Genomic DNA, 27,792 nt, shown 5'->3' with positions numbered 1-27,792 from the left:
CTTCCTGAGGCTGTGTGTCTGTGCGAGTGTGAGGGTGCATGTGTGTCACTGCATGTGTGACAGTGTGTCTATGAATGTGTGTCCCTGAGTATGTGACAGTGTGTCTGTGAATGTGTTCCCAAGTGTTTGTGTGTTTCTCAGTGTGTGACTGTGTGTGTGTCCCTGACTGTAACTCTGTGTCCCTGAGTGTGTGACTCTGTGTGCCCCAGAGTGTGTGAGCATGCATCAGTGAATGTATGTCCCTGACTGTGTGACTGTGTGTCCCTGACTGTGTGACTGTGTGTCCCTGAGTGTGTGACTATGTGTCCCCATGTATATCAGTGTATCTGTGTCCCCGAGTACATGGCAGTATCTGTGAATGTGTGTCCCCAAGTGTGTGCCTGTCTGTTTCCCCAACTGTGTGACCATTTGTCTATGAATGTGTGTCCCAAGTGTATGACAGTGTGTCCCTGAGTGTGTGGCACTGTGTCTGTGAGTGCACAAAAGGGTGGGGCTGCAGCCTGAAAAGCCCTTTGTTCCTCAGTGTTCTGTCTAGCCCTATCCCTTAGCATTCCTGGACAAACCTGAGTTGCCCAATCTTGGGCTTTCTACTCCAATGGGGGTAGGGTGCCAAGGTCTGTATTCTGGCAGGTGGCAAGATTGCTGTAGGAGCTCATTTTTGTCCCTGATGGTGTCAGCTGTGTACTGTGATGCCACGTAGTATAGAGCCAGGATTTGATTGTGGCCCCAGCCTCCCCAATCAAACCCTACACCAGGAGGAGTAGAGTCTCCTGCCCAAAGGGTCTGGGGGTTTGCACTCTGGTAATGTGGCCAGTGCATGCCTGAAGTATGGTGTGAACCGTTTCCATGCCTCAGACAGGACAAGACCCACAAAGCATAATCAAATGCAACCCTGGCTACCTCCTTATTGTAAATTACTAGTTATTAAAAGCTTTTCTTCCTATTTTTGGCTCTTTGGTTTTTCCTTGCTTGAAGGACCCACTGCTCGCTTTCTCCTTTTCATTTGTTCCTGCACACTCCCTGTGTGTGAGGGAGCCCTGCCCTGCATCAGTGTGTTCATGTGTTCTCCTCCCATTCCCAGTGAACTTCACAGAGATCCTCATGAGCAGGTCTGTCCAACCAGGGAAACCACCTCTTCTTGCCTGCCTGGCCATCTCTGGAGGCCTGTGGCTCCTGACTCTCTGGTGTATTAGGTTCCTTCTTGAGAGTGACGATGGCCAACCCCAACATATCTCATGCTTGCTGGAGTCGCTTGCTCAGCTCACTGGGATGTTCAATCTGGCCGGGGGCCACAGGAGTCAAGGACTGGCCTGTCTGTGTGCTTAGTGGATGGACATATTGGGGCAGGTGGCCAGTAGTCCTGGGAGGCTGATAGTGACCCCCACCTGGTGCATGTGTAGCTGGATTCCCATGATTGTGGCTCCTGTGTTAGTGTGGGAAGGGGCAGTGAGCTTGGGCCAAAGACCAGTGAGCAAGTGGGATGAGCACCAAGCCAAGGTTTTTATGGGGTGTCAAAGGGACTCATGTAGGTAGCTGCTGGCCACATGGACTCATAGGGCCCCATAAGTGCCCCTTGTCCCTCATCTGGCCACCCTCATGAGTCCACAGGCATTTTTTCCAATGCACACTCAGGGGCATGGGGTTTGTAAAAACTTTACTAAAAACACAATGGGAAGGAAACTAAACTGCCAACCCAGGAGTGAGAGTTGGGATGAAGCCACAGTGGATTGGACTGTCACTGCCAGATCATGCCAGCCGCTACTTGTGCCTTGTGGGACTCCTTTTCCCACGATTGGGGTCCTGTTCCATCTGCAAACGTCAGGGCCTCTCCCCAGAAGGGCTTCTCTGCCTTCACATTCTTCAGGGACAGGGTTAGGGTAGATATCAGGAAGGGTGAGCAGAGGGACAGGGGCTGGGCACAAGGGCTGGGCATTTAGGTCTGGGGCCAGGGGAGTCAGACTAAGTCTAGGGAGTGGGATCTCGGACTGGGTTCAAATTCTAGTCCTTGGTTTGCTGTGAATACTGAGTATTGGGCTCGGAGGCTGGATCTGGCTGAGCTTGATGTTGAGTCCTCGGTTCGGCTCTGAGTTCTGGGCAGTGGGCCAGGCCATGGGCTCCTCACTGTGTTTCAGGAGTTGTCTAGTCAGAATGGGGTGGGCCAGATCCCAGGTGCCTGGGAGAAGCCCAGAGCACCTGCACCCATGCCCAGCCCAGGCTACCCTGTTAAAAGGATAAATACTGCTCTGGGGTGAGAGTGGGGCTGGTATGGGCAGGTCCCACTGGTGCCTGGACCTGGGGCCTGAGCTGGAACCATCCGGATACCCACTAGCCAGTCATCGAGTCCCTGCCTCTGGCCCTTTGGAGGTCTGTCTCCTCCCTTCTCATCTGGGGCAGAGTAGGTGACCTCCGCAGTGCTCATATACGAGGATGAAGGCGGCCAAGCTGTGTGCTGCTGGTGCTGTGGGTCCAAACCTCCAGCTGCATGATGTTTGCATAGTCATGGGTGCTCTGGGGTGTCTCCTGCAGGACAGCCGCCAAGATCCACCTCACCTGTGAGGAGGGTGTGCATGAGGGGCTATTCCCTGGCTCTGTCTGCCTTTCTGGGTCTCCTGACCCACCTTCATCTGAGGAAGAGGGGCGGTGTCCCACCTTGAAAAGTGTGACTGAAGCACCATAGGTCACACTGAGCAGGAAGAGCACCACGAAGATAAAGAGGCTGGTCCATATCCCATCCAGCTCCTCACTCTCGGCCACCCCGGCACATAGGTCCTGGAGGTCCACTTCTGTGGGCACCTGCCAGTCAGCCTTCGCCAGGCTTGGGAGTCTCAGGAAGTCCCTGTGCAGCCCCCTTGGCAACTTCCCATAGCCGCCAGTCAGTCCCACAAGACTGGCATTCTAAACCCCTGCCTCGCCAAGGGTAGTTGTGTGGGAGCTCCACCCTCTGCCCTCTCCTGGTCCCCACCCCTCCACATTCCCTCTTACTCCACTCATCAAAATTCTCTCCTTACTGCTGGTCCCCTCAGCTTTCCCTGGGGGCTCCTCACCTCAGTGCTTGCTTTGCTCACCCACCCCCAGCCCTATGCTTACTCAGCTTCTCACTTGCTGGCCTGGAAACCCTTGCAAATGGCACATGTGTTGGTGGCCTGAAGCCCCAGGAGGGGTCTGAGCTCCAGACACAGGTCATTGCTTCAAGAAGCTGGCCTGGCCAGATGGGAGCCTGTAGCTGCCTCTGGCCCTGTGTTTGGCCCAGCACTGTCCCCAGCGCTGTCCCTCAGCCCCCAACTCTGAGGAGTTAGGTGGCCTGATGTGCAGGTGCCAGGATTCATGTGGAGCACAGAAGCTGGGCATCTCTGGGCTGCATTGCACTGTAGGCTAACATTTGCTGCTTTTCACATAGAATGCTCATGGTGCTGCTGTGCTGCGGAGGGTGTGTGTGTGCATTCATAAACAATGGAATGTGGGTCTGGGTGGTCGGGTGTGCACATGAGTTTGGGGCCTGGGGTGGACTTGGTCTCTGGCTCTGATCCCTACATCCTCCAGACCCTGGGATGGGGCCAGGAGCCTGCTCTGGGGTGTAGGAAGGCCCATGTCTTGGGCGTGTGAGTGTCCTGTGTATGTGCCCACATGTGTCGGTGTGTCCTGATTGTGTGTATCCATGTGTGGCTATGTGTTCCAGTGTCTGTGTCCATGTATGTCACCTGTGTAGGTAGGTGTACCTTTATGTCTGTGTGCGTCTCTGGGTGTACCTGTGTCTTTGTGCAACATTCTCTGTGTCTGTGTTTGTGTATGTGTACGTCTGTCCATCTGCGGGTACAACTGACAGGGAGGGTTTGATTGGGGAGGCTGGGACCACAGGAGGAAGCAGTGTGTGGCCTGATGGGCTCCAAGCTGGGGGCATGGGGCCTTTTCATGCTCATCTTTCCACCCCGTGGTCCAAGTGTGATGGGGAGGAAGGGTCTGGGGGTGGCCGGGGTAAGAGGCAGGCCAAGGAAGGTTTCTCGGAGTGTCTGTGCAATGTGTGTGCTACATCGGTACCACAGTTGGTGGGAGGTGGCACCATTGTGGGTGCAGGGCTGGTATGGTGGGAGAAGGTGCATGGGAGGCATGGGCCAGGCCCTTCCCTGGTGTTGATCTGGGGTAGGGTGAGGTGAAAGTCAGAGTGTGGCAGGGCTTGATGCAGGTTGGCCCTGTGTGGGTTGTGGGCTGCCCCTGGCCAATTCTGCTCAGGAGGAGCTGGCAGGGGCATTGACAGTGGGGTTGTCTGGCTCCCAGCATGTTGGCCTCTGTGTGGGCATCTCACTCAGCTTGTGCCTCCACCCAGAAGGGCCTGTGTGTGCAGCTGAACTTGGAGTTGGAGTCTGTGTCTGGAGGGGTTAGCAAGAACCTGGGGTACACACCAAAGCCTTCAGGGCTCCTGAGAGGCAGTAGGTTTGGGCTGAGCTGGGGTCTCCATGGTCCCTACACCAAAACCGTCCTCTGCTGTTTAGGATACGATTGGGTGGGCAGGATTGATAGTGTGGTAGCAGGGAGGCCCCTGATACAAATGGGAATAGTGGACAGAGCCACATCTCAGCCCGGTCCTACACCTCCCAGCCCTCTCTTGGTGTCCTTTCCTCTGCCCCAGACACCCTGCCCTGCCCTGCCCACCCCCAAGAATGGGCACCCAGGGCTCTGCGCAGGCACTGGAGTGTTTATTGACAACGCTGAGCAGAAGGGTTGGCCAGCACCCTCCCAGTCCCAGCAGGATAGATGGAGCCCCGGGAGGGGCAGGAGAGATGGCATCAATTACCAGGGGCTCTGGACACTGATTTCTCCAGGGTCCTGGAGCCTGACAGAGCCTCGTGGACCACTCGGCAGGTGAACTGGCTCCTCTTCTCCCAGTCTGCCCGGCTGACCTCCAGGCGGCTGAAGATAAAGAAGGTGCGGCTGGAGCTGTTGGCCTTGAGAGGCCACGTGGTGGTTTGCTGGTTGGTTGGAATCAGGGAGTTGTTGCACAGCCACTGCACTGAGATGTCCGCAGGGAAGAAGTTCTGGATCAGGCAGGTGAGGGTGAGTGTGTCCTTGGTCCCCTGCTCCTCCTCGGGTGGCAGGAACACGTAGACCTCAGGGACAACACGCTTGCCTGTGGACAGGTGTGGGGTCAGCCCAGGCTCCAGCAGGGGCCCAGCCCACCCCCACCCCCTAGCCTGAGGCTGACCATTGCCCTTGGAGATGGTGCGCACGATGTCCTTGGGCAGGTGCGGGTGGCTCAGTCTGCACTCGTAGGTCTCGCCCTCGATCCAGTCGTCGGCCTCCACTGGCAGGCTGGACGTGATGGTGTAGGTCATGTTGAATTGGAGCTTGCTGTCCCACATGATGTTTTTCACGAGGCCCCTGCTCTCCCGGAACCACTGCAGGGTCACACTGTCGACGCTGGCCAGATCCACCACCAGGCAGGTGATCTTGGGTGACTTGTGAAGGTACAGGTCAAGGGGGCTGGGCGGGATCAGGTAGACACTCACACCTCGGGGCTCAGACTCTGTGGTGTGCGAGGAGGGGCTGTGTTAGGCTACATTGGGCCCCTCTCAGCCCTGAGGTTGTGGTGTCAGCATGGGGACACTGTACCTGGGCAGTTGCGGGCATGCTTCTCAAATTCACAGCCTTGATAGTAGACCCGGCAGGTATAAGTTTTTTGAGATACCCATTCGCCCTGGGTGATGTTGAGCTGGCTGAAGACGGAAGACAGGTTGCCCTCCTGTTTTGGGGTGCTGGTGTATGGGAACATGCTCTTGTCCGTGTGCCCGTCCACCAGCCAGGTGACCTTGATGTCACCTGGGGTGAAGTCAGAGATGAGGCACAGGAGCTGGATGGTGGCCTGGGTATTACCACTGGGGTTGCAGGAAGAGTGATACAGCTTCACAGTGGGCTGGGTGACGTTGGTGGCACACACTGGGGGCATAGATGGTGGACCTGATGTTGGTCTCTCTGAGCCTCTGAATCCCACTTCCCAGCTGCCCAGGGACCCAGGAACCCCAGGTGTGATGCCCCTCCCACCCAGCATGCCCCTTGTCCTCTGACAGCAGCCCCCTGGCTGCAGTTGGGCCTACCTGTCCTAACACTCATGGTCTTTTCCACAGGGGCAGCGCCGGCATGCTCAACACTGCAGGTGAACTTCTGTGTGGCCCACTTGCCTGAGGCGGTTGTCTGGCTTGTGGTGGTGTAGAGGCCTGAGATCGAGTCTAAGGTGCCAGGAAAGGTCATGACACTATGTTCCAGGGACCCCACATCCCAGGTCACATTCACGGGCTCCGGGATGTAGTCCTTGATCAGGCAGCCAAGCGTCACAGAGGTGTCCACCATGCTGATGCTGCTGTGGCAGGGGACTAGCGGGAAGACGGACGGATGCTGTCCGGGAACTGTGGGATAGAACCAGGGCTAGGTCAGTGCTAGCTCACCTTTGACCTGGGGCATTGACTCCCAAGGCCCCAGGGAAGCTGGGAGGGATGTCTGAGGGGCAGAGGCAGGGTGGCCTAGGGGACAGAGCAGTGAACTCCTGCTCCAGCCCTGGTAGACAGAATAGCCCAGGCTCATTTCAGACCTATTCCTCCTGAACAACCTTTGATGAACCCTGAGCTCCCACTGGAAGCTAGTTCTGTCTACACCATTGGTCAAGATCCCACCCTCAGCTTGAGTGGCCAGAATATGGGCTCTCAGGCATCACAGGGAGCAGCCAATTCTCCAGGCTGAGGCTCAGAGCCCACTGGGGTCTGGGACCCCGAGACCCCTGGAATCAGCAAGAGGTCCCTCTGGCCTCACCCTGAGCCCTCCTATCAAGGTCTGGGGTCCCAAGGCCCCCATGCCACAGGACTCACTAGTGTGTCCCCTCTTCCACCCCACCTGCTGTTCACCAGGCTCTGTTCCATGCAATTGTGGGTGCCCCTTCCTCCATTTGTCACTGACCAGCCAGGCTTCCCTGGTGCTCTCCCCTCCCTTCCGACCTCCAAGGAAGTTCAACTTGGGCTCCGTGGACAGATGACAGTGGCAACTCAGAGCCCACTTGAAGTCTTCCCTCAGTGGGTGATTCAGCCAGCCCCTCCCTGACATTGGGAACCTTGGAGCTCAGCCCATCCTGCCCTGCTCCAGCTTCTTCCCTGCTGGTCCACTCTGCTCTTATGGTCCAGGTGACCCTGTGTCAGGAAAGCTGGCACTGGCAACACCAACCAGCTCTGTGTGCCAGCTCTGCCCAGCCCAGCCCATTTCAGTCCAGCTCAGTTCCAGAGAGCCCCTGTTGGTCCATCCTCATCCAGGTGAGCCTGGAATAAAACATTTCAAGCTTTGATCTCATCTTACTTCAGTCTGCAGAATTAAATCAAATTACTCTGACTAAGCCCATTTCAACCTGTCAGCCAAGGACAGCCTCCTCAGTAAGTTGAACTCAATTTTAGCACAACTAAGCCAAGACGAGAGGGACTCATAGAAGACACCACCCTGCTTGACCAAACTGAGTCTAACTCAGCTCAGTTCAGCCCAGTTAAGTTCTGTCCATTCAGTTAAACCAAGTGTATCCCAGTTCAACCCTGTTCAGCACAGCTCAGCCAAGTTCAGTCCACCTTAGTCCAGTGTAGCCCAGCCCTGCCCAGCTCAGCTCAACCCATTTCGGCCCAGCTCATTCCAGCTCAGCCCAGTTCAGCCCAGCTCAGCTTAGCTCAGCCAACTTCAACCCATTTTAGTCCATTTAAGCTCTGCCAAGCTCAGCTCAGGCCAGCCCACTTCAGCTCAGCTGAGAAAACTTCACCACAGCTCAGCCAGCCAAGCTCATTTCAGCCCAGCTCAGCCCAGCTCAGCCCAGCTCAGCCCAGGTTATCTCAGCTCTGTCCAGCTCAGCTCAGTCCAGTTCAACCCAGTTCATTCCAGATCAGCCAGCTCCCCTCAGCTCCCCTCAGTCCAGTTCAACCTACTTTAGCCCACCTCAGTTTAGCTTAGCCAAGCCCAGCTCAGCTTTGGTCATTCAGCTCAGCCCATTTCAACACGTACTGCCAAGTTTATTCCAGCCCAGCTCAGCTCAGTTCAGTTCAGCTCAAGTTATTCCCAGGTCAGCCCAGGTCAGCCCCAATCAAGCTCAGCTCAGCTCACCTCATCTCAGCTTAGACCATTTCAGCCCAGCTCAGCTCAGCCGAGCTCATTCAAGTTCAGCTCAGTTCAATTCAGCTCTGGTTACCCCAGTTTAGCTCAGTTCAGCCCTCTGAATCCCTGCTCAGTGTGGCCCAGCTCAGCCTACTTCATATCAGCACAGTACAGCTGACCTTAGCTCAACCCAGCTCAGCTCAGCTCAGCTCAGCTCATTCAGCTCAGCCCACTTCAACCCAATTCTGCCCAGTTTATTCCAGCCCAGCTCAGCTCAGTTCAGTTCAGCCCAGCTCAGCTCAGCTCAGCTCAGCTCAGCCCAGTTCAGCCTAGCTCAATTCAGCCTATTTCAGCTTATTTAAGCCTAGTTCAGTCCAGTTCATTTCAGCTCTGCTCAGCTCATCTCAGCCTTGCCCTGGTGTGTCACATTCAGCAGAGAACAGCTCAGTCTTGCCCAGCCATGCCCGGGTAGGCCAAAGTAGCCTATTCCACCCACCTTGCCTTCTCTAGCTTGATCCTATGCTGCTGAGTCCAGCTTCCCCCAACTCTGCACTACCCAGTTCAGCAGACTCCAGCCAAGTTCAAGTCAGCATCATTCAGCTCAGGTGTGTCCAGCTCAGCCAACTTAGGCAAGTCCATTCCAGGCTACCCCTGCTCAGTTGGATTAGCCTGATTATGACCTAGCCTAGCCTGACTATGTTAATCCAAACCAGCCCAGCCTGAGACAGCCCAGCTCAGTGCAGCCTGGCCTACTTCAGTTCATCAAGGCCAGCATGGCTGAGGTCTGGCCAGATTGACCATCCTGATCCAATTGAGCTGAGGATACCTCATCTCTTTTTAAATGACTGTTCACTCAAGCCACAGTTGGCACAACCCAGCTCAGTCCAGATCAACTTTTTCAGGCCTATCCAGCTCAAGACAGGAGATGTGGCACCAGGCCAGCCTGCTGTGTTGTCCAGCACAGGAATGACTAGCTCTCTGCTGTTCCTTTAGCTGGCGATTGCCCTCCTTGCTGTTTTACACCCACTGTCCACACATGGTCCCTGACCCTTGGCCTTGGGCCCTGCTGAGCCCTGTTCTCTCTGAAGGTCCTTATTCCTTGTCTTCTCCAGGTTGGCTTTGGTCCTTCTCTTGCTTCCTTGTGTCTCCATTTAGGTGAGGGGCGGCTAAAAGATCAGCTGTGACCAGGAGGCTCAGTCCATGCTGGGTGGGCAGTCAGATGTCTGTTTCCTGGCCATGGCCCGACAGCTTGCCCTTCACAGCTGCCTGGACCAGCCCCAGAGTTGAGGCAACTGGACTGCCGGGATCTTCTGCCAGGTGCTTGGTTGGTGTGGCGACCAGCATGTCCCTTCCGCACCCTCTGTGGCTCCCTGGATAGATAGGCTCCCAGGAGAGGTCAGTCATTAAAAAAAAAAACATTGTAGTTATTTTTAAGTCCAGACTAGAAGGCTGGGGGAGGAGAACTGTGCCTCAGCGCTCTCTGCTAAAAATGGAGTGGGAACCCCCAGTGCCTGTGCAGCCCTGGAAGGTCCCTTCTTTTTGTGTTCTTGGGAAGTTGATGGAGAGACGGTCTCAGCAAGGCTCTTGAGTCTTTGTTGAGGAGCTTTTGGTTCTGGACCCTGAACTTTGGCCCTGCTTCCACTGCTCACTTCCAGCCTCTCTCCAAGATGCTATCAGCAACCACCGGGGTCACCTGGCTGTCTGAGGAGGGTAGGCACCAGGCCCCCCACCTGTACTCTCTGGCAGGAAAGGGCTGCCAGAGACTCTTGTCCTTGACACATGGAGGCCTGGTGGGCCATGTGGGCAGATGTGGAAGCAGGGCCTCCTGCTGACATGCGGTTCTCCTTTGTGTTTTATGTGTGTCCACACCAGAAGGAGCCAGCTCTGTGTGTGTGTGAGTCTATGGGCCACCTGGGATCCTTTGCCCTTGCTCCCACATCACCCTCCTGCATCTGGGCCCCCATGAGGGCTGCAACTGGTGGCATGGCCATGGAGGGCTGGAGGGACCTGGGAAAGGTTGTCATGACTATGAGGTTGGCTGATGGCTCTAAAAAACCCTCCAGCCTGTAAAGCCTGGGGACACTGTGCCACGTTCCTTCTTCAGGTGGCTTCTGAGGGTGTGGGGAACACAGAATGGTATAGAGTTGCCCATTGTATCCAACTCTGACCTGTAGAAGCAGCCAGCCCACCATCAACACTCCACTGATCTATACCTTGTTTTCATGTTCTAGATATGTCTAGCAGGCCTGTGTGTCCCCGGAACCCCATGAAGGACACTCCCCCCCACACACATGGGGGGTGCCATGGGAGCCTGCCATTCATTCTCATTGGTGTGAGCTGCTCAGAGGAGATATGCATAGTTTTAAAGAATGAGACATCAGGACCCCATCCCCTGGACTTAGGACACCTTGGGCCAGAAGTCCCCATGCAGGGAGGCAGAGTGGAGATGGCTTGGTCAGGCCTGGTGGTCTTGGAAGACCCAGGGCTGCTACACGGCAGATAGGGTTGGGTGGGCTAACCAGATGCAGAGAAGGACGCAGCTGGAGCCCTCTGACCCCTGGGGAAGACTGTCCTGCTCTGTCACACCCTGCCCTTGGCCCTAGAGGCAGATGCTCTGTGGGTGGCAGACTTGGGAAGATAGAGTTCCTTTGAAGAACCTGTGATTCTGAGAGAAGCCACAAGGCTAAAGCCAGCATAGCACCAGCTGGGTATCAGGATGGGCCCAGGTGAGGTGGGGCCAGGCATACAGACTGCACATGTGGGGATGTGCAGGGCTCGGGGCTCCCCCTTGGCTGCCCCGGCCCCTGGGAATTCCTTCTCACTGTCCCTGGGCCGTGGGCATGAGGGGCCTGGGACTCAGTCTGAGCCAGTCTCCTGGTTTATTCCTTACATCCCAGAATGTGCTGGGTAGCTGGTGCTAGGGCATGGAGGCATGTGGGAGGTGGGCACCATCTCCAGCCTTGGCCACCCCTGGTGCCCATTGGTTTTGGAGCAGAACAGCTTCCACGGGTCAGCTCAGCTCTGGGTATACAGGTCTGGGTATACTTGCTGCCCCATTCTCCCCAGGGTTGTGGCCCTGCCCCAACCTTGAGGAATGACCCTTGACCTGCCCATTCTGTCTAGGGCTGGGCCTGGATGCCCCTACCCTGCAGGCATGTGCCCCAGCCTCCACAGCCACCCTTCCATTGCCCCGACCTGATGGTCCGGTACTGCAGGACACAGGACAGAGTCTATGTCTAAATAAGCTGTGTCTCAGCTGCATGCAATCAATATGTGAGTGTGTGTATTTGTGTGGCATGCTCATTCATGTGTATGTGTCTCCATGGGCATGAATGTGTGCATGTGTGTAAGTGTGGGTTTGTGTGCTGTCCCAGGTGAGATGTATTGCTGGATATCCACAGGAGTCCTCAGTGCTGGAGGATGTGGTGAAGCCCGAAGCTGGGAGCCTGGACAGGGCTGGCTGAGGCTTCTTGCTCCTTAATGACCCAGGTAAGGTGGGCCCAGAACAGGTTCCCACTTGGTTAGAAAATTACAAGTAAGCTGGGATGTGGAGACTGGCAGGAGGTTAGACAGGGCATGGACAGAGAGCATGAGATGAGTGGGCTTTGAGCCTGAGCACTTTGAAACCCCATTTTGAGGCCAGACCATAGCAGGAGGGCCTGGGTTGGGGGGAGTGGGGACCAATGGGCTGCTTGGAAGGAGCTAGGCTGCAAGTGTTTTTAAGACCCCTATGCACAGGATACCAGCAGCCTTCAGACCCCCAGACTTAGTTGGGGACTCAGTGTCCCTGACCCCTGGGATGGGGGTCAAGCTCCAGAGTTCTCCTGGACAGTGAGACCAGCTGGCCCTTTTGTTGACCTTGGTAGTGGCTCAAGAAACAGGACCATGAATTCTCTGGTTCCTCCACATAGTGTCTGTTCCCAGGGGCTGGCCTGGACCCATCTCCATCTGGGAATGACTGACTGACTGAACCACCCCAGGCTCCCGGCCACCCGCTCACTCCACCCCAGGACAGCCCTGCATATGGTATCTACCTTCCCCATGAGGGTGTCACACTCTGATCTTTGGAAAGTAGTGTCTCTTGTTCTAATTTAAATGCTCCCATTAGTCAGGAGATTGACTATCTCCTCAGACACTCAGGAGACATGCACACCTACTTGTCTTTGCTCTTACCATGTTTCTTAAAGGTGTTCCTGGTGACCTCTTGGAACTCTGCAAGGCAGTCATTCCAAATGCCAGTTCCTGGTTTGTTTCACATTTGCAATGACTTTTACCAATTAATCCCTATCTCTTTGCATGGCTTATCATGTCCTCATTCAACAGAAGTTCTTATGTAGTCACTGATAGGTCGATTTTAGAGAAGAGGAAGGGGGAGAGAGAGACAGACAGACATTGATTTATTGTTCCCCTTATTTATGCGGTCATTGGTTTATTCCTATATGTACTCTGAAGGGGGATCAAACCTACAACCTCAGCCTATTGTAGAGACACTCTAACCAGCTTAGCTATGCATCCAGGGCAATTTAACAGAAATTCTCAATTTCTATGTGATCAAATTCATAGGCTTTTCACTCTCAGGCTTGTGCCTTTGGCAGTTGAAGAACCCTGTTACCAACTGTAGGAGTGGCCTGTGGCTCCTGTAGCAAAGCGCCACAAATGTGGGAGTGTAAAACTGCAGGAATTCATTCCCTCTCATTCTGAATGGCATCAGCCCAACACCAAACTGTAAGCAGGGCCAATCTCCCTCCAAAGGCTCCAGGAAGCATCTGGAAGCTACTGACATCACTCCAATCTGCTTCCGTCTTCACATGACCTCCTGCCCCACATGTCTCTGTGTGTCATGTCCTCTTCTAAGGCTACCAGTCATTGGACTTGGGATCCATGCAAAATTTAGAAGGACCTCAAGACCCTTAACCTAGTGTTATTTGCAAAGATCCTATTTCCAAATGAGTCAACCAGACCAAGCCTGTCTCCAGCTCCCCCAGCCTGGCTGGTCCACTTTCTGTTGACTTTGGGTGGCATCCAGATGGAAATGGTCCTCCTGTGGGTCTTTCACCACACACCCATACAGAGTACGAAGAAGCAGTCAGGGCTCAGTTGTCCCGCCCACCTCAGGCTTTTTCACTGGTGTCTGCTGCCCGACCTGGCCTCACTCATTGTTCACCAAGTTTCTGCAAACAGTCAAGCTGTTTCTGAGCCCCCCGTGTGTGGGTCTGGTAGTCTGCAGGGGCGACATGCTTTTGCAATGATGTTTTGTGCAAATGCTAACATTTAGAGGGAGAGTCTCCTTGAACCTCTCATCATTTACTCTTGCTCTTCAGAATCATCCAATCTGTAAATGCATCTCAAAAACAGACAGACACACACACACAAAACCAACCCAGCTGGAATTTTTATTGGAGTACATGGCAAGGTAGTGGGGTCATGGAGCCCCAAATCGTATTGATGCTGTAACCCATGCCACCTCTCCTCCACCCAGTCCCCATGTATGCTGGTCCCAGACCATCAGACCCTGCTGCACTTTCACCATGGCATCTGCTGGTGCCATGGGCATGGGACAGGCCAGAGGAGCTGTAGGCTCCTGGGTAGAGAGACGGATGTGGGTCTCGCTCTGTAGGTCAAGTAAGTGTGGGAAGGGGAGTATAGTGTGTTCTGCAGCAACAAGGTGCCCTGATGGACCCCGGTGGTGCGTACTTGAGTGTGTGTGTGATGGGAAGGCCTCTGTGTGTGTGCAACCACCTGTGTGTATGTGTAAAACACAGAGGTGTGCGTGTTGGAGCTGGCGCTCAGGGCTGTGGGCTGCACCTGGTGAGGAGGGGCCTCAGGGCTCACGTAGGCACAACTCTAGGGGCTCAAGCACAGGTGGTCTTGAGGAGAGGTAGTCTAGGAGAGGTTTGGGTCTCTGTGTGCAATGTTCGTGGGAGGTCATGGGTGGGAGCCTCATGGTTGAAGGTCAGTCCCTGAGGGCACTCCTGCCTGAAAGACTAAGGCTGTAGTCCAAGCCAGAGCCTCCTGTTCAGCAAGGGGGACACTGGGTCAATGGTGTGGATATGATCTTGAAGGAGGTATGGGCTGGCTGGAGGTGCCTGTCTTGGTCCTAGTGATGGAAGTGATGGGGAAGGACCTGGGGACAGAGAGGAAGAGGAGGCTGTATTAGGTGCAAGAGATGGAGGGGGTGGGGTGACCCTCAGTACTATCATCTGGAGCCCTGGAGTCATGGAGACCCCCAGCCTGCCTGGCCGGCCAGATATGCTACTGGACTCCTGCTGGCCATGCCACTGACTCCTGTGGGTGAACCAGGTGCCAATGGAGTGAAGACACTCCAAGCTGGAATAGCACTTCCCCATGGCCTTGGGTCTCCCACACTGTCCTGGCAGGGGCCCTTCCTCAATGTCCCCCATGCTGGAGCCCGCCCCAATCCATGGAGGTCTGTGTCTGTCCCACCCAACACTGGGCATGCCCACCCTCCTGTCTCGGAGCTTTTACTGAGAAGGGCTCACAGCTGAGCACTGTCTTGGCCCCCAAAGGCTGTGTCTCCACGGCCCAAGGTCCTGGCCAGGAAGGATGGGCCTCACCCCATCTCTGTGAAGGACAGCCCTCACTCATCGTCTCTGGCCCGCTGGCCATCATCAGTCTGTGGCACCTACCTGGACCACCTTCATCACCCTTCCTGGAGGCCCCTAACCCCCACCCTCCTGGGAGTTGCTTGTCTACCCTGTGCAAACCTGAGTCAAATTCAGGTCTCGGGGCCTCTCCCCTGGTGGCACCTCACTGCCTGCATCTCTGCCGACCCCAGGACAGGCAGCCCACTGGCCTAGCCTTCGCTGCTGCTCCCACCTGATCCCTGTTCCTTACACCCACTCTCCTGTTTGGGGCTGAGTTATGCTCCCATGTTCACATGTTGAAGTGCTAACCCCTGCACCTGAGAATGTGATTGGATTTGGAAACAAAGTCTTTGGAGAAGTAATAAGTTAATGTGAGGTCAATAGGGTGGGTCCTAATCCAATCTGAATGGTGTCCTGATAAGAGGAGGAGATTGGGACAGGGACACACAGAAGGATGGCCATGTGAGGACACAGAGGAGGTGGCCATCCACATGCCCAGGAGAGAGGCTGCCAAGGGCTATCCCTGTGATACCTTCCCAAGGACCTCTGGCTCCAGGACAGGGACAGAATCTATGCCCCCTCTTTCAGCCCCCAGTCTGTGCTGACTGACACACCCAACATGTGTGCCCTGGTTCTTGCCACAGGCTGCCTGCTTCCAGCCCCAGGTGCTTGTGCAACCCCAGTGCCCCCTTGTTTCTGGGCTGCCTTCCTCACCGGCTGGGAGCCAAGGAGAGCAGGAAGAGATGGAGAGCTGGCAGGTTCTGGTGCAGGGAGAGTGGATGGGGGATGCATGATTTGGCCAGGCTGTGGGTTTTGTGATTCGTGCCAACACCAGAAAACTCAGGTGAGTTATGGGATTTTTAAAATGTTTTATTGTCATAAAAAAAAAACAGTAAAGAAAACTAATGGGATCCGGAAAATAAAAAAGAAAATATAAAGCAACCCAAGCTATAATGTGGCTTTTCCTTTCAGTAATCTCTCTCTGCACATCCCCTATACTCATGGAGTCTACATCTCCCTCTTTCCTGTCTAGATAAGCCAACTTGGCTCTTGGAGATCTGGACCTCCGCCCAGCCCACCCTGCTGGTTCCCCATGACAGGCGGAATGTTCTGCTCTATTAAGTACTCTGGGCTCTCATGACTCTCCCCCACTGGAGCAGGGGGAGGCCCTGGGAAGGGTGAGGGGGCAGGACTCACATTCCCTATGCCCACTTTCCTGCTTTCCTGCCATTCTGCACCTCAGTGCCCATGTCCTTGGCCTCCTCTGTTCACTGAGGAGGCTGTGTCCCACCTGCCTGGGGACCTGGTCACCAGCCCCCTCCACAGGAGAGTTGTAGGTAGACATCCACCTTTCCCTATGTGGTACTTCCCAGCACCCCTGGGCCCCTGCAGCAGCCTGACACAAGCACCTCTCTGAGGATCTCCTCTGGTGGTAGCCATCTAGGTGACCACTAGGGCCCATCCCAAAGCTCCCCTGGTGGGCACTCAGTACCCTTCCAGAACTTCAGCCCCCAAATTTCCAGAACTTGGGACCCCACCCAATGGGCTCCAGGAATACAGGGCCCCCACCTCCTCCAGGTGGACTTGGGTACTGACCCCAGGAAGAGCCATCCTTGATAGGAATGCCCCACACTGATGTTCTTGATGTCCACATGGCCCCTGGTGGTGTCTTGGGGACTGCTGTGCAGGGGCCAGCAGGTGTCCATCAGCTCAGGCTGGGGGCAGAACCTGCTGTCTACCTGGTTCTCCTAAGGGGTGGGTCACAGGGCAGGATTCAGCCTAGGATGGCTGTGAAGCCAGATGGCAGAAGCACAGGCCCAGGGTGGCCACGGGGTCAGAGGGTGGTGAGGTTAAAGTCAGCAAGGTCCAAGGGTGGAGGAGCAGGCCTGAGCAGCAGGTTGAACAGCATTAACCAGCAGACCCAGGTCCTGTGCAGGTCGGGGGCAATTCTGGATGCGTGCCCCAGAGGACTGGCGCTAAGCCCCCTGTCCGATCATGTTCCTGTAGTCAGGGACAATGGTCCGCTTCAGCTCCACCACTGAAGAGAAGATCCACTTCACCTGCAGGAAGTGAGTGCCCAGGACCTCTCATCAGCCTCCATGGGGATGGGGAGGACTGAGTGGGGATGGCATGGGGACAGGGAGCAACTGTGTGGGAACAGTGAGAAACAATGAGGAACAGTGGGCAATAACATGGGGACAGTGACAGACTGTGAGTGTTAGTGTGGGGACAATGTGGAGACAGCATGGCAGGTATTCGGACAATGTGGGCATGGCATAGGGGCAGTGTAGGGACAACATGGGGTCAGTGTGGGGACAGAGTGGGGACAGTGTGGGGACAGCCTGGGGATAGTATGGGGTCAGTGTGGGGTCAATGTGGGGACAGAGTGGGGATGGCATGGGGTCAGTGTGGGGTCAGTGTGGGGACAGTGTGGGGACAGTGTGGGGGCAGAGTGGGGACAATGTGGGACAGCATAGGGATATCGTGGCATCAGAGTGGGGACAATGTTTATTTAGCGTGGGGCAGTAAGGAGGTAGAATGGGGTCAGTTTGGGAGCAATTTGGGGACAGCGTGGGAACAGTGTGGCAACAGCAGGGGGAGTTTGCAGACAACACGGGGTCAGTGTGGGGAAAACGTGAGGAAGATATGGGGACAATGTGGAGCGGTGTGTGGACAGCTGTGGACCTTGTGAGGATGGCATGGGGATGGTGTGGGGATGTAGTGGGGACAGCATGGGACAGCGTGCAGACAGCAGGGGGACAGCATGGAGACAATATGGGGATGGCAGGCCCACCTTGAAAAGGGTGACCGTGGCACTGTAGCACACGCTGAGCAGGAAAAGGGTGATGAAGATGGAGATGGTGGTCCATAGCCCGTCCAGCTCCCCATCCTGGGCCTCTGCACAGCTCTCATCCAGGAGCATCTCTGGACAAGGAGGAGGAGGTCAGTGCTGGTGACCGTGGGAAGCTGGCTTGGGGCTGGTGGGGCCTCAGGATCCCCTCTGTGACAGGGTGGGGGCCTCCCTGGCTGGGCCAGTGGAACCCAGCTTCCCCATCCTCCACTTCAGACCCCAGATCTCAACCTGGCCCAGGGGTTGCCCCTCTCCTCTCTGCAGCCCTCACTGGGCCTTGTGCAGGGAGGTGGGCTGACCTCTCAATCCAGCCTGTTCTGCAGTCCCCCAGCTCTCTGCCTTCCCCACAGGGATCAGAGGGTGGGAGGGGCCCCTGCCCTAGGAAGGGCCAGGGCCAAGTCAATTTTGGGCGTGCTGAGGCAGGAAGGCCAGCCTGAGGGCTGGTCTGGGTGTGGTGGGGAGGATTTCTGCACACCAAGCAGAGAGTGTGGTGTCTGGGCTGGTCAGTGTGTGTGTGAACTACTGGGTGGGCCTTGGGGCATTGGAGGTGGTGGGGTCGGGCTGGTGTCCCTGGTAGGGGTAAGGACCTACCGTTCTTTGACCTGGACCTGTGAAATGTGCCTGATAGGACGCCCCAGAGTAAAACTTGTGTGTGCACATGCATGTGTGTGTTGTATGTAAGTGCATGTGTATGGGGAAGTGGCCATGTGAGCTGGTGCTGGTCAGTGGGAGTAACTTTTTTTTTCGGTAGGTCTGGGCACAGCATCCATGTGGGCATTTGGATAGTACCTCCCCTTGGGCTCCAGAGTGCCTGTTTCTGCCCCTTTGGGGTAATAGGGTGAGCATCCTCCTGAGTAGACAGGCCTGGCCTCAGGCAGGACAAGGCTGGGCTGAGCACCCTAGTCAGAGGGAGGGTGGGAGACCTGCTCTCCAGAGCAAGACAGGGCCTGTTCCCACACCATGGGCCAGACCTCCTCCTGTCTGGGCACGGAGCCACCTTACAGAACCTGGGAGAGATGCAGTGGACTAGAAACCCTGGAGAGAAGAACAGCAATGTCCCACAGCACGGGCTCATAAAGAAGTGGGGAACACTGGGCTCTCATGTCCCAGAGGGGCTCCAGAGGGGTTTCTCCTGTCCCCTGTCTACTCCTCCAGTCCGGAGTAGTTGCTTGCTGGGGAGGAGGCTGGAGGAGTGGCCTCTGTTGGAAAAGCCCCATCCCCTCTTGCTGGTGCCTGTAGACCTAGAGGCTTGGTTTCCACCCGAGTGGGACCACCCGGTTCCCCTCCATGGTGACAGCCAGCCACAGAGCCCGGCCTGGGCTCTACCTTGGAAAGAACTGACAGTGTGGCAGGGTCCCAGGGCAGCGCTGGGTGCTTTATTTAATGCTGAGCCTGGGGCATGTACATGGGGTGGGGTCACTGGGTACTGGGCACATTGCTCATTTACCCGGAGTATAGGAGATGGACTTCTGGGTGTAGTGATTGTGCAGAGCCTCGTGCATCACTGCACATGTGAAGGTCTGTCCCTGCATCCACCTGGCTTTGTCCACCGAGAGCTTGCTGTATAGGAAATAGGAATCATCATTGTCCTTCATCGGTGCGGTTGTAGTATACTTGGTCTCTGGCTCCGGCTTCCCATTGTTCTGCCACTCCACATTGATTTCCGCCGGGTGGAAGTCTTTGACCAGGCATGTCACACTGACGGTGCTCTTGGACAGCTCATCCTTGTGTGGGGCCAGGACATACACCTGGGGCTCCCGGGCTTGTCCTGTGGGATGGGGTCAGCACAGATGGTCACTCCCAGGAAGGGGCTGGCCCCCCAGGACCCACCCCTCACCTGTCTGCTGTCCCCACCTGGAGCCTTGAAGGTGGTCCTCTCAATGGGGGATGGGAGAGACCCACTGTTGACCTTGCACGTGAACTTTTTGCCATTCAGCCAGTCCTGGTGTGCGACTGGGAAGGCATTGACCACGCGGTAGGTGCTGTTGAACTGCTGCTCCTGTGCCTTCGTCTTAGCTGTGTTCTTCTTTTCACCATCCACATACCACGTGAACTCCACTTCGAGGTCATCTGGGGCCACGTCCACCACCATACATGTGACCTCGGGTGTCCGGGAGATCATGAGGATGTCCTTGGGTTTCGGGGGAAAGATAAAGACCGAAGGCCCTCCTTGGTTTTCAACTATTGGTGTAAAAGACACAGTGGAGAGAGGTCAGTATCTAGAAGGGCCTCCCTTGGACACTCACTCCCTGCCATGGGCCACACCTGGGCTTGGACCACCTCCTTGGCATGGCTGACTCACCTGGGCATGTGCATTGCTTTGGTACCTCTTGTTTGAAGGTCACTGTAGAGAGAGCACACTGAAAGTTACTGAGGCCTAGGTGTGGTTACTAAGCCCTGGGGTTGTGCTTAGGTCAGAGCCAGAACTCAGCAGGTGTGAGACCAGCATCCTTCTCCAGGGTCCCTAAGTCTGGGGTAAGGGTGTCCAGCCTATGCCCACCCTGGGCCTGGTAGAAATGCCCAGCGTTCCCATCCCTGAGCTTGAGTAGCCTTCAGGATAGGGAGACTGTCAGTGCCTCTCCCTACTGCTCTAGGCCAGGACAGCCATCACTGTTCCATGGTCTGTCCAGGCAGGAAGCTGCACGGGCCTGTCTCCCAGTGGATGTTCCCCAGTGGCTGGGTTCTCACCATTCTTGTCCACTTTGGTGTTACTGGCTGGGTGGGCTACGTTGCAGGTATATGTCTGGCTGGATGAGCTGCTGTCAGACACCGTCACCATGCTGCTCAGAGAATAGAGCCCCGACTGCAGGACGGAGGGGAAGGTGTACACGCCATTGGTCAGAGATCCTGAGTTCCAGGACACAGTCACCGGCTCAGGGAAGTAGCCGGAGACCAGGCAGCCCAGGGACACTGTGGAGCCAGATGTGGTCCCACAGCTCGAAGACAGTGGAAAGACTTTCGGGGCTGTGGTGGTGGCTGCAAGAGAGGAAGTCATATGACTGTCAAAGCCTCAGCTGGGAAGTGTGGGCAGGCTATCAGGGACCCAGACCTGGGACATCAACCAGTCCAGTGCCCTGGGCTGATGGTGCAGCCACCCATGTGGATCTCTGCCATCCAGGCCTCATGCCTCTGTGAGTGCAGGCCCTGGACTCACCAGCTCAGCCAGTGATGCATGACTACCTGAACACAAGTTCCCGAGTCCCCCAAGCCCTCAACCCCCTGGTGTCCACAGAGCCCTCTGAGACCTGACCCATGGCTCCTGCTTCTGGCTAGCTGACATGGGTTGGTCTCTTGTGCCAACTGTTCTGTCACCCGCCTGGCCCCGCCCTGGGTGTGGAGTTCCCTTGGTGCAGCAGGGCTCTGCCTGTGCTTTGCTGCCAGCCCTGCAGCCAGAGCCCCTGTCATACAGGCCGTCTGCCCCTCTGGGTGAGCTGTGCAGCCAAGATGCCACCCTGGTCCCCATCCCCACCTTGGACCCTCTCCCTGCCCTGTACCCTGTCCACAGGAGCCCCTGCCCCATCCCTGTGGTCCCCCAGCCCAGGATACTAAGTCTATACCTCTGGAACCATTGGCTTCTTCCCATGTCCTTGTGGCTTCCTGAGCTCACACATGTCCTTGGCCACCCAGCTCTTGCTCAGTCCTGGTCCTTCCCGAGCCCATCCAACTTCTCAGCATGCCTGGGAGCCTAGTACTGGCCTTGACATCCCTCTCCTACATGGCACCAGTGACCCAAGCCCCAGTGTGGCCAGGGTGTACTCCCACCCCAAGGCCAGACCTGTTTCCCAACTCTAATCCCATCAGCTTGGCCCCAGAGCTCTGCCCTGAGGCCCCCTATCCCTTCCCATCCTCATCCCAAGATGCAAACCCTGGCTCAGGCCCTAAATTGCCCTCCTAAGTCCCTCTGAGGGGTCCTTGGCCCTGTGTCACCCTACATCTTTGCAGCTCCCTGAAGCAGGACTGGTGCCTCTGGGCCCAAGAACTGAGATCAATGTGGTCTCCTCAAGGGCCTCCTTGCTCCTTCTCTTATGAGCCTTTCCTGCCCAGGACCCCCTTGCCACTCCAACTTGCTGTCCACCAGGATCACCTGTCCCCGGTGGCTCTTTCTGCTCCTTCCCAGCTCAGCTCCCACCTCCTACAGGGCTCCTTTTAGCTCAAGCCCTGTCCTGGTCCCCCAGAGCTTTGAGGCTGCCCATGGCCCCTCTCCTTCTCCCAGCTCACTGGTATATGCTCTACCTTATGCCCAGAGCTCCTGGTTCAGGGGCTACTCCCTCTTACTGCTTTATAGGCTCACCTCCTCCCTCTGTTCTCCCAAAGCCCTCCTGCCCCCATTCCTCTTCCTGGACCCTCACAGGAGCTCAGAGCCCCTTGTCCATCAGTCTCTTGCCTCTGCTCATGTGAGGCCCAGTTCTGCCAGCTCAGGCCCTAGCTCTCCTTGTCCAGGGGCCCCTGCCTTCTCCACTCCAGGGTCAGCTCCCTATCTTCCTGCCTACCCACTTGCCTCCTGCTCACCTGCACAGCTCTGCCAGCTCCCCTAGAGCACCAGGTGCATATTCCTGCCTTGTTCTTCTCCTCAACTTGCCCCCTGCTCACCAGCATAGCTCTGCAAGATTGTTCTGGAGCTCCAGGGGCAGCTCCCTGTCCTCCCACCTACCCCCTGATCACCTGCACAGCTCTGCCAGCTCTCCCAGGAGCTCCTAGGGCAATTCCCTGCCCTTCTACCCTCAATCCTGCCTCCTGCTCACCTGCATAGTTCTGCCAGCTTTCCTAGAGCTCCAGGGGAAGCTTCCTGTCTTCCTGCCCTCCCTCCTGCCCCCTCCTCACCTAAATAGCTCTGCCAGCTCCTCCTGGTGCTCTTGGGGCAGCTGCTTGCTCTCCTGCCTCTCCACCTGCCCCTGTTCACCTGCATAGCTCTGCCAGCACCCCCAGAGCTCCAGGGGCAGCTCCTTGCCTTCCTGCCTCCCCACCTGCTCCTGCTCACCTGCATAGCTCTGCCAGCTCCCCTTGGTGCTCCTGGGGCAGCTGTCTGCTCTCCTGCCTCTGCTGTCTCCTGCTCACCTACATAGTTCTGCCAGCTCCCCCAGAGTTCCAGGGGCAGCTCCCTGCCCTCCTGTCTGCCCACCTGCTCCTGCTCATCTGCACAGCTCTGTCATGTCTCCCAGGAGCTCCTAGGGGAGCTCATTGCCCTTCTATCCTCCATCCTGCCTTCTGCTCACCTGCATAGCTCTGCCAAATCCCCCTGGAGCTTCAGGGACAGTTCCCTGCCCTCATGTTCCTCTAGCTGCCCCCACTGAGCTGCAGTTGTCTTGCCCCTTGTCCCTAGCCTGTTGGACTAAAGTAGTCCCTTGCCCTTTCTGCTCTAGGATCCAGTTTCCCACACGTCTGTGAGTTCCATCCAGGCTGCCATGTCCCCCGTGTCTCCCTCTGGGCTTCCTGCCAGTCCCAGAGCCCTCAGTTCCACTCCGTTCCCCTCCTGGCCTCACCCTCTTCTGTTGTACACTGGGCTCTGCCCACCTTCTCTTCAGCTGACTCTGTCCCACACAGCCACTGACCTGCCCTGGGCCCTCCCAGAGGAGCTCACTGTCTGTTTCCCCCACCCCTGGGAACTCCATGGACCTTTGCTCCTTCTAGTTGCAGGTCAGCTGCCCTGTGCCCAGCAGTCTTGTCCCAGAGCCCTGGTTCCTGACCCTTGTCCACTACCTGTGGGGCTCTCCGCTGATCCCACGAACAAGTCTCCTGTTGGGCCCCTGCCTCCTGCTCCCTTCATCCCAGGACCCCTGGCCTCCTCCTGTGACCCTGCCCATTGTCCTGCACCAGACCCTTGGGTCACCTGGGGTCTTTTTCTTCCCTGAGCTGAGCCAGCCCTCTTCCTGCCTCCTTGACTGAGACCCACTGTCCACCCTGGAGCAGCCTTGCAGGGCAGCCTCCAGCCCAGCCTCCACCCTGCCCACTGGCCACGTGTAGCCCTGACTCTGACCTCCAGCTCCTTATGGCTCTCAGGCCATGACCCACAGCCCAGTGTCCTCTGTCAACCTCTGGAACATCCAGCTCTGTGGGTGAGAAATGCTTCCCTGGCTCCTGTGCTCAGATGGGGCCACGGCCTGAGACAACCTGCATTTCCTGCTGTCTCACCTGCTCCTGAGGCTCTTTGGGGCCCCAGAGCCTGATCTTCCCTCAGCTCCTGTAACTGGTTCTGCTGCCCCCACCTCTCTCCTTCTGCCCTGCTCTGGAGGGACCCCACTCACCCAGAGCGGGGGTTGTAGAGGCAGTGCCCCTGCTCTGCTCACTTCGACCCCAGTCTCTGCAGCTCCTTGTGGCTGCACTCTGTGCTCACAGCCCCACAGCCCAGGAGTTTGTGCCTGGGCCCTGAGGTTTGACTCGCCCCACCCCCTGGCCCCACAAAGACTAAGAACAGGATTGAAACCAGTGGCATGGCTTGCTTCTTAGAGTTCCCTTTTTTTCTGGGTAGTTTCTCTGTCAAAGGGCTTGGGGAATTCCAGACTTGGCCAAGGTCACCTCATGTAGGTGTGCATGGGTGGGGTGAGGCAGTCATCAGGCTCCAGGGGATGGTGTGGGAACCTGGCCATCACATGTTCTACCCACATGGTGGATGGCTTCTCCCCACGTTCTCTGGTGCTCCCATCCCGGGGACAGCTCTCACTGCCCTGCCAGTGTGTGGTGTGGGCATAGGCTGTCCTGCTTACCATATGTAACCCAGCCCTGGCTTGTCTCATGCACCCACTTGGGTGGCTCCTCAGGGGACTGCAGTATTCCTCAGGGTCCCTGACTCTTTCCTCCTTCCCTCTGATTCTATCCATGGCCTCATTGCTGACCCAAGGATGGTGATGACCCACTGTTAGGGGGAAGTTGTCCTCAAGAGGACAGATGGAAGTCTGATGTGTGAGGATAGAGTTCACAGTGGTCGCTGGGACCAAAAGTGCCCCTATGGCTGCAGCATAGAGCAGCTGCTGCACTGCCCTGAGGGCCAAGGTACTACCATCCTGCTTGAGAGGCTTGGACCCAAAGTGTCTGTGTCTCCACTGCACATAGCTGAGTCACCCTGTGAGTTGGAGGTCTGGCCTTGAATTGGGGTGCTGGGAGGCATCAGAGGCCCCATTCCTGACATACCTGGGGCCAGGAAGGCTATGGGAGAGGGGCTGGTCATGGTTCCTTCCAAGTAGTCAAGGGGCAGGGCTTGTGACCTTTGAACCGCAGAGTAAGTTCAAAATTGCAGGAATGGGGTGTTGTGTGTGACATAGAAGAGGAGCAACCCTTCTCACCCATGGTCTGCAGGGCCCAGTAACCCAGGGTCCCCAGGGTCCCACCTCCATCTGCCAACAGTCCTCCAGGCCCCTATGCCAGGAGGCCCTGTCATCTAGTCCTTGATTCATGTCCCACGATTTGGGATTTCTCACATCCCAGCTCCAGATCCTGGTCCAGTGGAGCATGGGAGCCTTGTCCAGGGGCTCAGAGGCTCTGCCAGGAGTCCAGTGCTGGGGCCAACTGGCTCCCTGTTCTTCTTGTGGTGAGGTGCCCAGGGCCTGGGTCCCAGGAGAAACCACATTTCCTGAAGTCCTCAGAGGTGTGGCTGGGGGCCTTCTGTGGTCCCTGCCCCACAGAGGTCTTCATGCAGCCCGTGGGTTCCAGGTTCTGGGGACAGAAGTGACTCTGCCTCTGCATGGGACAGGGCACAGTGCAGTAGGAGCCCATGGGCCACTTGACAAAATGTCACCAGCCACAGTCTTGGTGCCTTCTCAGGCCCAACTCATTGTAAATCTGCCTCATCCATCTGGCTTCTTCCCTGACATGCCCAGTTTTCCATGAGTTCCTGTCTAGTCAGTTGCCGACCAGCTATGCAAGCTGTGAGCATAGCTTACAGGTTGTCCAAGAAGCACATTGATACACATAATCTGTGACCAGCTCACTACATTGCTGACTTTGGCAAAACCCAGGGAGTACCTAGGCCAGTGGCTTGTTGCCTGTGAAGTGCACTGCCACCTGTAAGCCCAAGCTGGCAAATCATACTGACCACCTGGCTGCTCATCACTCCTATGACCCCCAAGTTACCCATCCTGGTAAGGGGGGTGGTGTCAGGAAGACCCATCTCTGGGGGCTGTCACAGGACATTGGCACAAGCACTGCCATCCACATTCAGGTGGGATGGCTGCTGTGGCAGACAAGGCATGAAGGTGGGACCTGAGTGTTCTGTGTACTGGGCTTGGCCAAACCCCAGGCACACATCCTTCCTGGTTCTCATGGCCCATTCTTCCCAGGTAAATACTCTTACCTGGGAAGGTTGGTAAGGCTGTTTGCCTGGGGGTGAAATCTTGCTAGCAACCGCATTGGACCTGAGCCTGACTCTCAGAAACTAGGGAAAGGTGATGCTTTGAAGGCTTTCACAGGCCCCTTCCCATGGCCTTGTCCCCACCTGGGATGTCAGGGCCTTGGTGGCTGTCCCTGGGTCCACGACCATGACAGATGGCAGCCTGAGTCATGCCCAGCTCTGCCCCATCTGGGATGCCCGCCAGTATCACCTGTGTCCCTGCTTGTGTCCAGATATTGGAAGGCTGTATGCACCTGTGATTGTGAGCTATTGTCGCTAGACCTCATGTCTTCTAAGACGCTGTGGAAATGAAGGCCAAGCAAATGGAAACAACAGGCTGCTTGCTGTTCAGAGCTACTGGCTGCTTGCTGTTCAGAGCTACTGGGAGTTTGGCTTGTAGCCCTGTACTTATTAGAGGTCAGGGGCAGGCAGGAGAGTGAGGGGAGCTTTGCAGTTTTATTATATGTAGGTATGTCATCACTATATACATATAATATTATGTACATACATATAATATACACATATAGTACATCTACACAGTCCATATGTGTTTTCACAGGTTAAATGATGCAGAAAAGAGGGGTACACTGAGGGGCCTGGGGAAGTTGGGCAACACACAGGGAATGGGCTGTCTGGGACTGCTTGTGTAGCAGGTTCCTTCCTGGGCCTGTGGTAGAGTCGAGGGTCAGGATTCTCTGTCCACGGTCTGGCTGTTGTTCCTCTATAAGTCATCTCTTAGGTCAAACCCTCTCCCGGTAATTTCTGGGCGTGAATGTCCATGAGGGTTTCTTGGCAGCACAGATCTGTGGTGCATTTGGGTTTTGCTGACTCTCCTGGACTGCGATGGGTCAGTAAAAGGGGAAGGGAAGTCAGGGACTAGTTAAAAGAAGGTGAACGGATTAGTCAAGAAAAATATATAGCCCTGGCTGGCGTGGCTCAGTGGATTGAGCGCGGGACTGTGAACCACACAATCGTGGTTAGATTCCCAGTCGGGGTGCATGCCTGGGTTGCAGGCCAGTTCCCAAAAGAAAACTCATGAGAGGGAACCATACATTGATGTTTCTCTCCTCTCTGCTTCCCTTCCCCTCTAAAGGTAAATAAACAAAAATCTTTTTAAAAAATGGGCCTCTGCTGTTGTAGCTCAGTGGACTGAGCTCAAGACTGCAAACTAAAGGGTTGCTGATACTATTCCCAGTTGGGGCACATGCCTGGGTTGCAGGCCAGGTCCTCAGTAGGGGCCATGTGAGAGGCAACCACACAATGTTACCCCCCCTCTTTCTTTCTCTCTCCCCCTCTAAAAATAAATAAATAAAAACTTTAAAAATTTGGCAAAGAAATTGAACAGATATTTCTCCAAGGAGAACATACAGAGGACCCAGAGACACATGAAAAAATGTTCAGCATCACTAGCCATCAGAGACACAAAAATTAAAACCACAATTAGATAACACTTCATGACAGTGACAATGGCTATCATAAAGAAATCAACAAATAACAAGTGTTGGAGAGGTTGATCAGAAAAGGGGGCCCTGGTACACTGTTGGTGGGAATGCAGACTGGTACAGCCACCATGGAAAACTATGGAATTTCCTCAGAAAACTAAAAATGGAACTGCCTTTTGACCCAGCAATTTCACTGCTGGGATTATACCCTAAGAATCTTGAAACACCAGTTTAAGAAACCTATGCACCTCAATGTTCCTAGCAGCACAATTTTATAAGAGCCAAGTGCTAGAAGCAATGTAAGTTCCCATCAATAAATGATGGGGTCAGAAAACTATGGTACATTTACACAATGGAATACCATGTAGCAGAGAGAAAGAAGGAACTTCTACCCTTTTCAACAGCACAGATGGATCTGGGGAGCACTAGGTTAAGTGAAATAAGCCAGGTGTAAAAGACAAATACCATGTG

The 27,792-nt window shown here is 55.7% G+C and overlaps 4 gene segments (V, D, J or C); all 4 read right to left on the bottom strand.

Annotated features, from left to right (window-relative positions):
- The window catches only part of LOC118987165 (immunoglobulin heavy constant alpha 1-like), an 85,905-nt gene that overhangs the window by 5,934 nt on the left and 52,179 nt on the right, over positions 1-27,792 (bottom strand).
- Positions 2,373-4,060, bottom strand: LOC118987167 (Ig gamma-2B chain C region-like). The segment is given in 3 exon segments: positions 2,373-2,550; positions 2,650-2,783; positions 4,036-4,060. Coding segments are annotated over 3 exon segments (294 nt in total).
- Positions 4,671-12,250, bottom strand: LOC118987166 (Ig epsilon chain C region-like). The segment is given in 5 exon segments: positions 4,671-5,122; positions 5,198-5,518; positions 5,605-5,928; positions 6,087-6,395; positions 12,238-12,250. Coding segments are annotated over 5 exon segments (1,308 nt in total).
- Positions 18,906-23,952, bottom strand: LOC118987164 (immunoglobulin heavy constant gamma 1-like). The segment is given in 5 exon segments: positions 18,906-19,327; positions 19,414-19,740; positions 19,862-19,903; positions 20,248-20,558; positions 23,944-23,952. Coding segments are annotated over 4 exon segments (1,005 nt in total).

This window comes from Sturnira hondurensis, unplaced genomic scaffold (assembly GCF_014824575.4).
Source record: "Sturnira hondurensis isolate 20B ecotype Veracruz unplaced genomic scaffold, ASM1482457v3 Scaffold0005163, whole genome shotgun sequence".
In the NCBI taxonomy this organism is placed as follows: domain Eukaryota; kingdom Metazoa; phylum Chordata; class Mammalia; order Chiroptera; family Phyllostomidae; genus Sturnira; species Sturnira hondurensis.
This window is presented reverse-complemented; position numbering and strand designations above follow the sequence as displayed.